Consider the following 11,628-nt stretch of genomic DNA (forward strand, 5'->3'; position numbering starts at 1 on the left):
TTCACCTGTGTGTTTACACATGAATGAATGAGGAAAATTAACAAACAAATTTAGGATAAAAATTGTAAAAAGAAGATCTATTCTTTATTGCTTGGAATTTAATATTTTTTTAACCAACATTACCAAATCCTACGTTTAAAAAATAAATAAAAAATATTAGGAAGACATATAGTCAAGATTTGTTACTAAATTAAATTATAGTCATTTTGTTTGACTACACATCTCTTCTAAAGTGTTGTATATTTACACAAAATAAAATAAAAAAAGTTTGTTGGAATTACCGCATCTTACATTTAATTTATAATTTATGTATAATAGAAAGATATTTATTTTCAATTTTTTTTACTAAATTCCTAAAATTATAGGAGAATAATTTTATTTATATAAAAATAAATCCACTTTATGATAGAAGTGTAATTAAAAAAAAGTTTTGAAGTTTACCTATTTTTACACGTGATTGAATAAGAAAAAAAAACAAATTTATGATCAAACTTGAAAAAAAGAGAGTAATTAATTTGAACTGCTAAAAATTTAATATTTTTTCCAAAAATAAATTACCTAATCATTCACTATTTTTCTATAATAGGAAGATATTTATCTGTGATTTCTTACCAATAGTCAGTTTGTTTGCTATTCGTATTTCCTAAATCTTGCACTCATATTTCACAAAGAAAGACCATTTTATGAATATTTGTAAATAATTTTATTTTTTTTGAAATTCAACTTCCCTTTATATATAAACAATAAAAAATTAAAATAAAATTAAGGATTAGCCTTGAAAAAAGAAGATTTTATTTTACTGTCCAAATTTAACACAAATATTTTTTTGATAACTTACCAAATCTTATATATATTTTTTCAGTATAGAAGGGCATTTAGTTGGATTTTGTTACTAAATTGTATTATGGTCATTTTCTTGACAATACGTGTTTCCTGGAGTGCTGAATATTTTTAAAAAAATATTGTTTAGAACTTCTATTTTTTAATTAAATTGCCGAGTCTTACATTTATTTTATGTATTAGGAGGATATCTATTCAAAATTTTATGTATTGTTTAGAACGTATATTTCACAATATTTAACTTTTTTTCACTTTATCCCATATGTATAATTAAAATAAAATTTTAAAGTTCAATCTTCTTTGACATGTAAATGAATAAGAAAAAAATTATATACAATTAAACGGCTAGGGTTGAAAAAATATATGTAATTCATACTTGGACAACATTTTTATCAATTTGTTTAATTGCCAATTCATACTTGTTATAGAATGCAGCATATGTTGATCTCAAAAAAATAATACTCCTATGTTAGTAGCAACAAATTAAAATTCTTGATTTTTGTCATCATAGAAAGTTAAAAACTAAAAGACTGAATATTTTGGAAGCTAACTGAACTTGATACTATCTTTTATTTAGTGTCTGTTTGGATTGATTTAAAAGTTGATCAAATTTTCTTTTAAGTCATTTTTAGTTTTTGAGAGTATTTAACAAAGTTAAAAATAACTTAAAATAAGTTTAATATGACTTTAAAAAAGTTTAAAAACCAAAAGTAGGTCTACCCCCTACTTTATATTTTTTTATTAAAAGTAATTTAAGTTTGAGTTTTCATTTTTCGACTTAAAAACTATTTTTTTAAGCCAATCCAAATGGGCTCTTAGACACTCCAATTAAAATTCATACTATTTAAGCACATATAATAGGGTTCGGCTATGTCAATTATTTATTTTTGTGAGAAGGAAAATTCGCCGCTGGTACCTTTTGGGTGCACATGGGGTAAAACCCTTGATTCTATGCAATAACCCGTAAAATACATCGGAGAGATAAACCTCACTAGGAAAGTTCGATGCAGACGAGCTCGACCCAGAAGGAAAATCTCTTGCTTTCAATGGGCAAGAGACTTCGAAGTTGAGATCTACAACATGGAAGTCTCAAGCCCAAACGACTGGACAACTTCGAAGGGTATACTTATTCGACTATGTCATTCTTCTTCTTCTGTTTGTTCTTCTTCTCTCGTTGATTTCTTATATTCAATTTGTTATATTGTTTTGTTATAGGTTCAATCTTATAACTATTTTTTCATTATTATTTGTTGTGTTTTTGTAATTTTGATGTTCAGTATTGTAGATTATTTTGAATTGTATTTTTTTTAGCCGAGAATATACCAGAAATAATTTCGGTATTTTTGAGGTAGGGTTCATAATACTTTTAAAATTTTAATTTATTTTCTTTTGTAACATTTCTTTATTTAATTCGTCATTTTGATGTGTGACTGCCAAGTGTACTACACACTCTTTGCACATTTATTCGCGTAAACAAAAAACGTTAAAATGACATAACCGGATCCTAATACATGTTTCAATCTTATAACTATTTTTTCATTCTTATTTGTTGTGTTTTTGTAATTTTGATGTTCATTATTGTAGATTATTTTGAACTGTCTTTTTTTTAGCCGAGAATATACCAGAAATAATTTCGATATTTTTGATGTAGGGTTCATAATACTTTTTAAAATTTTATTTTAATTTTTGATTTTTTTTCTTTTATAACGCGTCTTCATTTAATTCGTCATTTTGACGCGTCACTGCCAAGTGTGCTACACACTTTTTGCACGTTTATTCACGTCAACAGAAAACATTAAAATGACATAACCGAATCAATCTTATAACTACTTTTTTTTTATTTGTTGTGTTTTTGTAATTTTGATGTTCATTATTGTATATTATTTTTGAACTGTATTTTTTAGTCGAGAATATACGAAAAATAATTTCAATATTTTTGAGGTAGGGTTCATAATACTTTTAAAAATATAATTTAATTTTTGATATTTTTTTCTTTTGTAACGCGTCTTCATTTAATTCGTCATTTTGACGTGTCATTGCCAAGTGTGCTACACACTCATTGCACGTTTATTCGCGTGAACAAAAAACCATTAAAATGGCATAACCGGATCCTAATACATGTTTTAAACTTATAACTATTTTTTTCATTATTATTTGTTGTGTTTTTGTAATTTTGATGTGTAGATTATTTTGAACTGTATTTTTTTTAGCCGAGAGTATATCAGAAATAATTTTGATATTTTTGAGGTATGGTTCATAATACTTTTAAAAATTTAATTTAATTTTTTGTTCTTTTTCTTTTGTAACGCCTCTTCATTTAATTCGTCATTTTGACGTGTCACTGCCAAGTGTGCTACACACTCTTTGCACGTTTATTCGCGTCAATACAAAACTTTAATATGACATAACCGGATTCTAATAATGTTTCAACCACGTGTCTTCATTTGATTCGCTATTTGGCGTGTCATGAGACTTGCATATTTGGTCGAGTTGGTGAAGAGTGGTAAAGTTACACAATTTGATTCTAATATAGGTGTTTAAATGGTAAAAATCCTAGTAGATGCGTTTAGTGAAAAATATTGCCAACTTTAGATGTTTTCAAATCGATTCAACCAACCTAAATTTTTAAGGAATCATTTGGTACAGTGAATGAGATATACATAGTTATCCCATCATTTATATGAAATAATTTGTCTCATCGCCATGACTTTTTTTTCACTTTTTTTGATATTTTAGTTTTTAAAAATATTTTTGACCATAAATTTGAAAGTCAACTTCAAATTAAATTTTAAAATTTCAATATTTTGAAAAATAATAAAAATATGTTTTCATTCCAAATAACTCACGATAAAATAAAATAAAATAAAATAAAAACTCCAATTTATAATTCATTGCCAAACACAACTTGTCATATATAACTTTTTTTTTCCTTTTCAAATTTCATTTTTATAAGTAATAAAAATAACCAAAAAGGACATTTATTATATTTTCCCACAAAATTATTATCGGTTTATGATCTTTGTGATAAAAGAAAGAAAAAGGAATTTACTGCGTGTACTTGAAAATAATTAACGTTTTAATTGAGGACTTGAGGGTAAATATTCCCCTCATTTCCCCCCTATATAAGAGAGTGTCTTCCCCACTTCTTCCGCTGTCACTTTTTCATCACTCTCAAATTCAACTTCTCTTCTTCATATTACTCTTTTTCTCTCTCTCGTTAACAATGTCGGAACGTGGACGAGGACGTCGCGGTGGTTCTCCTTATGGTGGTGGCAGAGGCGGTGGAAGAACACCTCCTTGTGGTGGCGGCAGAGGCGATGGTCGAACACCTCCTTATGGTGGCGGCAGAGGCGGTGGTCGAACACCTCCTTCCGATGGTCGTGGCAGAGGATATCCGTCTCCCGGTGGTCGTGGTCGAGGAACTTACTCCAGTGGCGGATCATCGAGTTACAGTGCTTCTCCTAGTTACAATGCTCCTCCGAGTTACAATCCTCCTCCGATATATCATCATCAACAACCGTCAATGGCGGTTTCATCGATGACTCGGGAGGTTGAACAAAAGCTTTCGCTTCAACCTTCCACATCTGCAAATCCTTCTGCTGGGCCTCAGCCCGTGCAACAGTCGTCACCGCCTGTTGCTACCATCCCTGCGCATCTAGCGGGACCGTCGACTTCGACGCAGCCGCCAAGGCCGCCACCGGTATCATCTAAAAACATGCGGCCTCCTCCTAGACCGGATTACGGAACCATGGGGCGAAGGTGCCTAGTTAAGGCGAATCACTTTCTCGTTCAGGTTGCTGATCGAGATGTACATCACTATGATGTAAGTACCATTTGATGTATTACTTGATTTTTAATTTTTTTTTGTTGTGCGTGTTCTCCCTCTATTATATACACATTTGGTGTGTTGTATAGGCGTCTCTGTCATTCTTACTCTCTCTGTAAGTGCTTATACATATCCTTATATATATGTGCGCGCGCATATGTGATACACCTGAATCATCTGTATATACATATATTTGTATATGTACATCTCTTTTTCTTTTACATATATATGTAGATGTATACACATTATATACTGGAATTATCTGAATAAATGTAACGCATACTTATATATACATATAGGTGTAATGTTTATTTTAGTACTACTTCTATTCAAAATAAATGAAGTTTTGGCACATTTTTATAATCCAGAAATGTATGAATATTTAGTATAATATTACCCTTCTCTTTAATGGATTATTCAACAATATCTAGTTTTAAGAAATGTAATATAACACGTTACCCTCCAAAAAAATTATTTTTAATTTCTATCCTATCTGGAAGTTAAATTTTAAAATTTTAGTTCGGTTTTAAACAATGCTGTTTTGTTTTTTAAAAAATAATATTAATATTAATTTTTTTAGATGTGTGTAATGATGGATCACAGCTATAGTTTGCTACAGTAATGGTTAAGTTGTCGTTTATTAATTTTTAATCTTCAGGTTACAATCACTCCTGAGGTTCTGTCAAAGAAAGTGTGCCGACTGATAATCAAACAGCTGGTTGAGAGCTATAAACTTTCACACTTGGGTGGACGGGGTTTGGCATATGATGGTCGAAAGAGTGCTTACACTGCTGGTGCGCTCCCATTCGCCTCCAAGGAATTTGTTATCATGTTTGCTGATGATAATGGTGTAGCAAGGTAAGTTTGCTATTAGTGTTTGCATATTTCCAAGCACAACAATTCGTATTTTTGTAATTTGCTCAAGCCCATGGGAATACTTTCAGTTTCAAGCTCAGTAGAATTCAAAAGCTTGAGCGGCGTTGATTAACCAGAGTCATGTTTTTATTTATTTATTTATATTTATGCTGTTTCCTGTATGAACTTTGTTGCACTGTTTTATTTTTTCAGGAGGGAAAGGGAGTTTAAGGTCTCCATTAAGTTTGCTGCCAAAGCTGATATTCACCATTTGAAACAGTTCTTGCGCAGTAGGCAGTCAGATGTCCCGCAAGAAACAATTCAAGCTTTGGATGTGGTGCTGCGGACAAACCCATCAGTAAAGTATGTTCCTCTCTGTTCGTCTTTTTTTTTTTATTCCTTTTTCCATTTGAATGATAATTTAGACACCTCAAACTCTTACAACTGCAGGTATGAAGTAGTGGGAAGGTCGCTTTTCCACAATGAGTCTCCAGATGACACTGGCTCGCTTACTGGTGGGTTAGAATACTGGAGAGGGTATTATCAGAGTCTTCGACCAACTCAGATGGGCCTTGCTCTCAATATTGGTATGAACATGCAAGGAAATCCGGGACGGGGATTTTACATTTTGTGTTTGGTGTCTTTTTAATTTTTTTTACTTCTTTGAGACTAATCGGATTACGTTCTCTTACATGTTTCTTCTCCTGCTACTGTGCATGCAGATATGTCAGCCAGAGCGTTCTATGAGCCCATTTTTGTCTCTGATTATGTTTTGCGGCTCCTGAATCTCAGGGATGATCCTCAGGTGTGGCTGTCTGATCAGGACCATTCGAAGGTACTTGAGAAGTGCTTATTCGTAGTCTGTTGACTATGCTCTGTTTATGGTTTGCCGCAATATGAAGCCCCTGAAATATGTTGGTAAAATAATTGAAGATTTGTTGGATGATAGTGTTTGTAGATGTCCTTTGCTCAATATGCAAATGCCTTTTAGGATGTTTATTCTACTTATCTGGAAAATGTTTTAAATGTACTTTTTTTTTCAGGTTAGAAAGGTTTTGAAAGGTGTTAAGGTAGAGGCGACTCATCAAGGTAGACGCTACAGGATCACAGGGTTGACTCCTCGACCATCGATGACAATGATGTATGTTACTAGTTTGGAGCTTTGACTTATATGAGACCATTAGACTATAGCTTCATAATTTTGTTTCTGATGTTGTACTGGTTATTTTATGGGTATGCAGTTAGTTAACGCTTTTAACATTACGAAGCTTTCAAGCACACAAACATTAGCATCAACCTAATGTAATATCATAAATTCATCTGTCTATATGTTTTTGTAATGCATTCTTTTAATTTTATATTCATAGGATAGGATTGAAATAATTTTTTTTATATGGTTGTTGCCTTGTTAATTAGTTTCACTTTTCTTGCGATTGCTGTTACAATTGTATTCTTGGCTTACTTTATGTTCTTCTAGGAATGTCTAATTATTTTTGACAATCTCAAATTGATTAAGGTTTCCTGTTGATGGCACTGAAACAATGGTATCTGTTGCTGCCTACTTCCAACAGAAGTACAGCATTGTACTAACGTATCCTATGTTGCCTGCGCTTCAGTGTGGCAGCAATGCAAAGGCTGTGTATCTGCCTATGGAGGTGGCTTACTCTTACTTCCCTTCTATTTTTATTTTCACCTTTCCTATTGCTGTTATCTTTCTGCATGTACTAGTTTTCTCTTTTGATATGTTTCCTTTCAGATTTGCAGAATTGTTAGTGGACAAAGATACACAAAAATGCTAAATGGCAGGCAGGTCACAGAGATGCTGAGGGCAACCTGTCAGAGACCAAAAGAAAGGGAGGGGGGCATTAGGCAGGCAAGTAAACATCAGAGCTATAAATCATGAAAACGGTTCTTGTCGAAATTAGTTGCACATGCTTTTTACATCTTGTTTTTGATTGGATGGTTCTTTTGTATTGTAGATTGTGAAAGCCAACAATTATGCTGACGACAATTTGGTGCATGAATTTGGTATTGGAGTTGACGCACCCCTCACCACCATTGAAGCACGGGTGCTTAAAGCTCCAATGGTACCTCCCTTGACTATGCTTTGTTTGATGCATTCATTAGATCTTCAATTTTATGTGAGCTTACTATATGTGTCATTATTGGTCTTGCAGCTAATGTATCATGAGTCTGGGAAAGAATCACGAGTGGATCCCAGGGTTGGTCAATGGAATATGATTGATAAGGTATTTCAATAGTCACTTATACAGTTTTAGTAATTCTGGATTCATGTGAGACGTTGGTACCTAAAAATGATTACTTATTCCTGATACTATTCTACGGCTTTTTGTTCTTATTATTTTCAAGTCAATGGGATGCTTTTTGTTATTTCCTAAATTCACTTAATGAATCTTGAGGGTGTTTATTTTCCAGTGTCATTGAGAACTTAAATTGACAGATGCATCTCTCTCCTTTTTTGTCAAATGCTGTCATATTGAATGGTCAAACGACCCTGAACTTTTTAATCAGTGACATTATTCATTGCCAGTTTAGGTGGCTTAATCAAACTTTTTTTTTTATTATTAGAAATTGATTAATGCGGCTCATGTTAACAATTGGACGTGTGTTAGCTTCTCCTCACGGGTCCCACCAGAGAGGCTCGTCGATCGCCTGCTCCATATGTGCATTAGTAAAGGGATGGTAAGGCATATATTTCACTTTGATAATTGTGCAGTTGCACGTGCTTATCAAGTCGCATGCTCTGTCTTTGATATGTTCGGTTTTAGTCCTTCGAGAGTCCATTGGTGCCGCTCCGCCGAGCTCATCCTGAGCATATTGAGAGGACTCTTCGTGATATCCATGGAGAATCTATGCAAGCGATAGATAAGAAGAAGGGGGACCAGAAAATAAAACATCTCCAGCTGTTAATTGTTGTTCTTCCTGACGGTTCTGGACAATATGGTGAGTGATACTAGATTGTTGATTTGCTAACTACCTAAAGGAAGAACATAAAACCACAAAAATGACGTAGGTAGTTGAATGCTGATTTAATTTGGATGATATCTTGTTTTTTCAGGAATGATCAAGCGTCTGTGCGAAATAGATTTGGGAATTGTTTCCCAATGTTGCCACCCAAAGAATTTACACCCCCCATCTAATCCGTATCTTGAAAACCTCTCTCTAAAGATAAATGTCAAGGTTTGTCAGTTTAGTATTGCAAAGCTGTTAAAAGAGTTCCCCGTAAAGAGTTTCTGTCATCCTTTTTTTTGGTCTGCTCTTTTACTTCAGGTGGGTGGAAGAAACTCTGTTTTGGAGCTGGCAGTTACTAAACGAATGCCTTTCATCAGTGATACGCCCACAATTGTCTTTGGTGCTGATGTGACACATCCGCAACCGGGAGAAGATTCTAGTCCCTCTATAGCAGCTGTACTGAATATGATACTTCACTCTTATTTTGAAATTTCCTATTGAGAGCTATAAGGCTCTTCCATGCTCAACTAAAATGAACTGGTAAGTTCTCCTTTGCAGGTGGTTGCATCAATGGATTGGCCTGAAGTTACTAAATATAGGGGTATTGTTTCTGCACAGCCCCATAGGCAAGAGATCATTATGGACTTGTACACAGAGAAGGAAGATTCTAAAAAAGGGATTGTTCGCGGTGGAATGATAATGTAAAAGTCCTCAACTTTGTTCCATGCTTTGTGCCTTCAATACCCAAGTTTTTCTCATTATACAAATTCATTCTTTTTTCAGGGACCTGCTGAAAGCGTTTTTCAAAGTGACAGGATTTAAGCCTCGTAGAATAATCTTCTATAGGTCAGTTTTTGTTTTAGTTGGTCATGTTAGTGATTTTGTGCACCTTTTTTCCACATTAGCCAATCAACCCACTGTAAAATGACAGAGATGGAGTCAGCGAAGGACAATTCAATCAGGTTTTATTGGAAGAAATGGATGCAATCCGCAAGGTATACAATCCCCTGTCTATTGTCCAGTACAAGGCCTTAGTGCTTTCTGTAATTTTATTTTGCAGGATGATGTTTCTTTCATCTTATTACTTTTATGTGACTTGATGTTGTAACTGGTGTGTACTGTTAATGGAATACACATCTGAGATGGTTTCCAATTTGGTCTTTGTTACAAGCCCTAACAAACCTTTCTTTAGGCATGTGTTGCCCTGGAACATGATTATATGCCACCAGTTACCTTTGTGGTAGTGCAGAAGCGACATCATACACGTCTATTCCCTTCCAATCATGATGATCGTAGTTTGACAGACAGGAGTGGAAACATTTTGCCAGGTTTCAGTTTTTTTCTCTCCTAAATATCTAGTAGAAGCCATCCAAAAGCATATTTCTATGCGTGACAACATTGATGAATAATAAACAATGGCTGCTATTACTTTTGCAAAATAGGTACTGTGGTAGACACCAGGATATGCCACCCAACTGAGTTTGATTTTTACTTATGTAGCCACGCTGGGATCAAGGTAATTTGTTAAAATTAGTTCATTTATAGTTGTACGATCCTTCATGATCTTTCTTGTTTGTTATTCATTAGGGTACCAGTCGTCCTGCACATTACCATGTACTATATGATGAGAACAATTTCACCGCAAATGCCATTCAGAATGTAACGAACCACCTGTGCTACACGTAATGTCTCTTGAACTTTATTTATTTGGAATTATTATTTCTTTTTATTGTTTCAAGTATCGTATAATCATCATCTTTTTCATCTCACAGGTACGTAAGGTGTACACGATCAGTTTCCTTAGGTTAGTTTCGCCTGCTTGGTGGTTATGAAAATTTGTCTCTTTTACAGTTTTACTGAATTATCTTTGAGCGTCTGTTGCTCAACTTATTATGGCGTTGTTTACACAGTGCCACCTGCCTACTATGCACATCTAGCTGCCTTTCGTGCACGCTATTACATGGAGAATGACGTGGGTGTAAGAGCAGCTAATGAAGGTGGTGAGGGAGGAGCAGCAACCAGGGAACAAGCAGCTGCACAATTCAGGCCACTTCCTAACATTCATGAAAATGTGTCGGAGGTCATGTTTTACTGCTGAAAAATTCACTGATCATCGATCACTGAATTCAGTAGAAATCTTCTTTTAAATTAAGTTATAAATTAAACTATCAATCTATTTATTTTTTAAATTGATCTGTGGGCTTTACAGATCATGGTCATGCTTTTTGCAACTGCATGTTGTGTGTCGAAGTTATGGTCACAACAGACAGTAAATGTTCAATTATATTTTACTTATTTCCTTTGACCTATTTTTTTTCTGTTGGTGGCTTATATGCCTATGTGCCTTTCTATATAACAAGGAAAAAACACATTCGAAATTAGCTTTGTTCCTTTTTCGTACATTCAGTATTTTATGTAATTACTCTATCATGCTTCTTGTCCATCCACTTCACTATTATTTGCTGGACTTTCTGATACTGTTAGGGGTCGTTTGGTTTGAATATGAGTTATGATGGGATAAGTTATGTTGGGATAAGTTATGTTGGGATTAGTTATGATGGGATAAGTTGTCCTGGGATTATTTCTTATTGAGTGTTTGGTTTGTTATATTCAAAATAATATATATTGATAAATTTTAAGAACAAGTTGTTTGTTTACAAAATTACCCTTCACTTTATTTAAACTTTTTAAATTTTTCTTTGTGAGCTTTAGTTATTCATTTTTTAAAATAAAACTTTTATTTTTTTTAACTTAAATATTTTTGTTTATGTATTCCCATGATAAGTACCATGTGTATTTAAAAATATAACTTTTTTCTTATTTAGCTTAAAAATAGAACTTTCCTCTTAAGTTTATTAAAGAGAAGAAAATTTATGAGAAATCAAAATAAAATAAACATAAGAATTAGTCAAATAAATTCATAAATAAAAATTATATTTATATAGTATAATTTTTTAATAGAAAAATATGTATAATTATCATAAAAATAAGGAGTAGTAAATATTATTATACATGGTATTAAAAAAAATGTAAATATACATAAATGTAAAAAATGATATATAAAAAGGATTTAAAGGGACATATTTGTCATTTACCTATTCTATCTCGGGATAAGTTATCCCGGGATTACTATA

The 11,628-nt window shown here is 33.1% G+C and overlaps 1 protein-coding gene across 1 annotated transcript; it reads left to right on the forward strand.

Moving 5' to 3' along the window:
• The first annotated feature begins 4,003 nt into the window (after positions 1-4,003).
• Positions 4,004-10,592, forward strand: LOC125807539 (protein argonaute 5-like). The gene is made up of 22 exons (XM_049487265.1): positions 4,004-4,663; positions 5,325-5,524; positions 5,735-5,884; positions 5,972-6,108; positions 6,244-6,356; positions 6,565-6,662; positions 7,038-7,176; positions 7,278-7,394; positions 7,501-7,608; positions 7,699-7,770; positions 8,111-8,224; positions 8,311-8,485; positions 8,601-8,722; positions 8,813-8,950; positions 9,053-9,195; positions 9,278-9,340; positions 9,426-9,489; positions 9,687-9,822; positions 9,937-10,010; positions 10,082-10,176; positions 10,267-10,298; positions 10,405-10,592. Exons 1-22 carry the CDS (start codon positions 4,064-4,066, stop codon positions 10,590-10,592), a joined length of 3,078 nt encoding a protein of 1,025 aa, XP_049343222.1. The 5' UTR covers positions 4,004-4,063.
• Positions 10,593-11,628: the final 1,036 nt, after the last annotated feature.

Source organism: Solanum verrucosum, unplaced genomic scaffold, assembly GCF_900185275.1.
Source record: "Solanum verrucosum unplaced genomic scaffold, falcon-dt-bn FXZP01000183.1, whole genome shotgun sequence".
NCBI lineage: Eukaryota > Viridiplantae > Streptophyta > Magnoliopsida > Solanales > Solanaceae > Solanum > Solanum verrucosum.

Excerpts from the sequence above, each read along its gene's own strand:
- LOC125807539 (XM_049487265.1), top strand. The coding sequence starts at position 4,064 with ATGTCGGAACGTGGACGAGGACGTCGCGGTGGTTCTCCTTATGGTGGT. Across the intron at positions 9,196-9,277 it reads GTTCGCGGTGGAATGATAAT|GGACCTGCTGAAAGCGTTTT; the intron begins GTAAAAGTCCTC and ends TTCTTTTTTCAG. Across the intron at positions 10,299-10,404 it reads TACACGATCAGTTTCCTTAG|TGCCACCTGCCTACTATGCA; the intron begins GTTAGTTTCGCC and ends TTGTTTACACAG.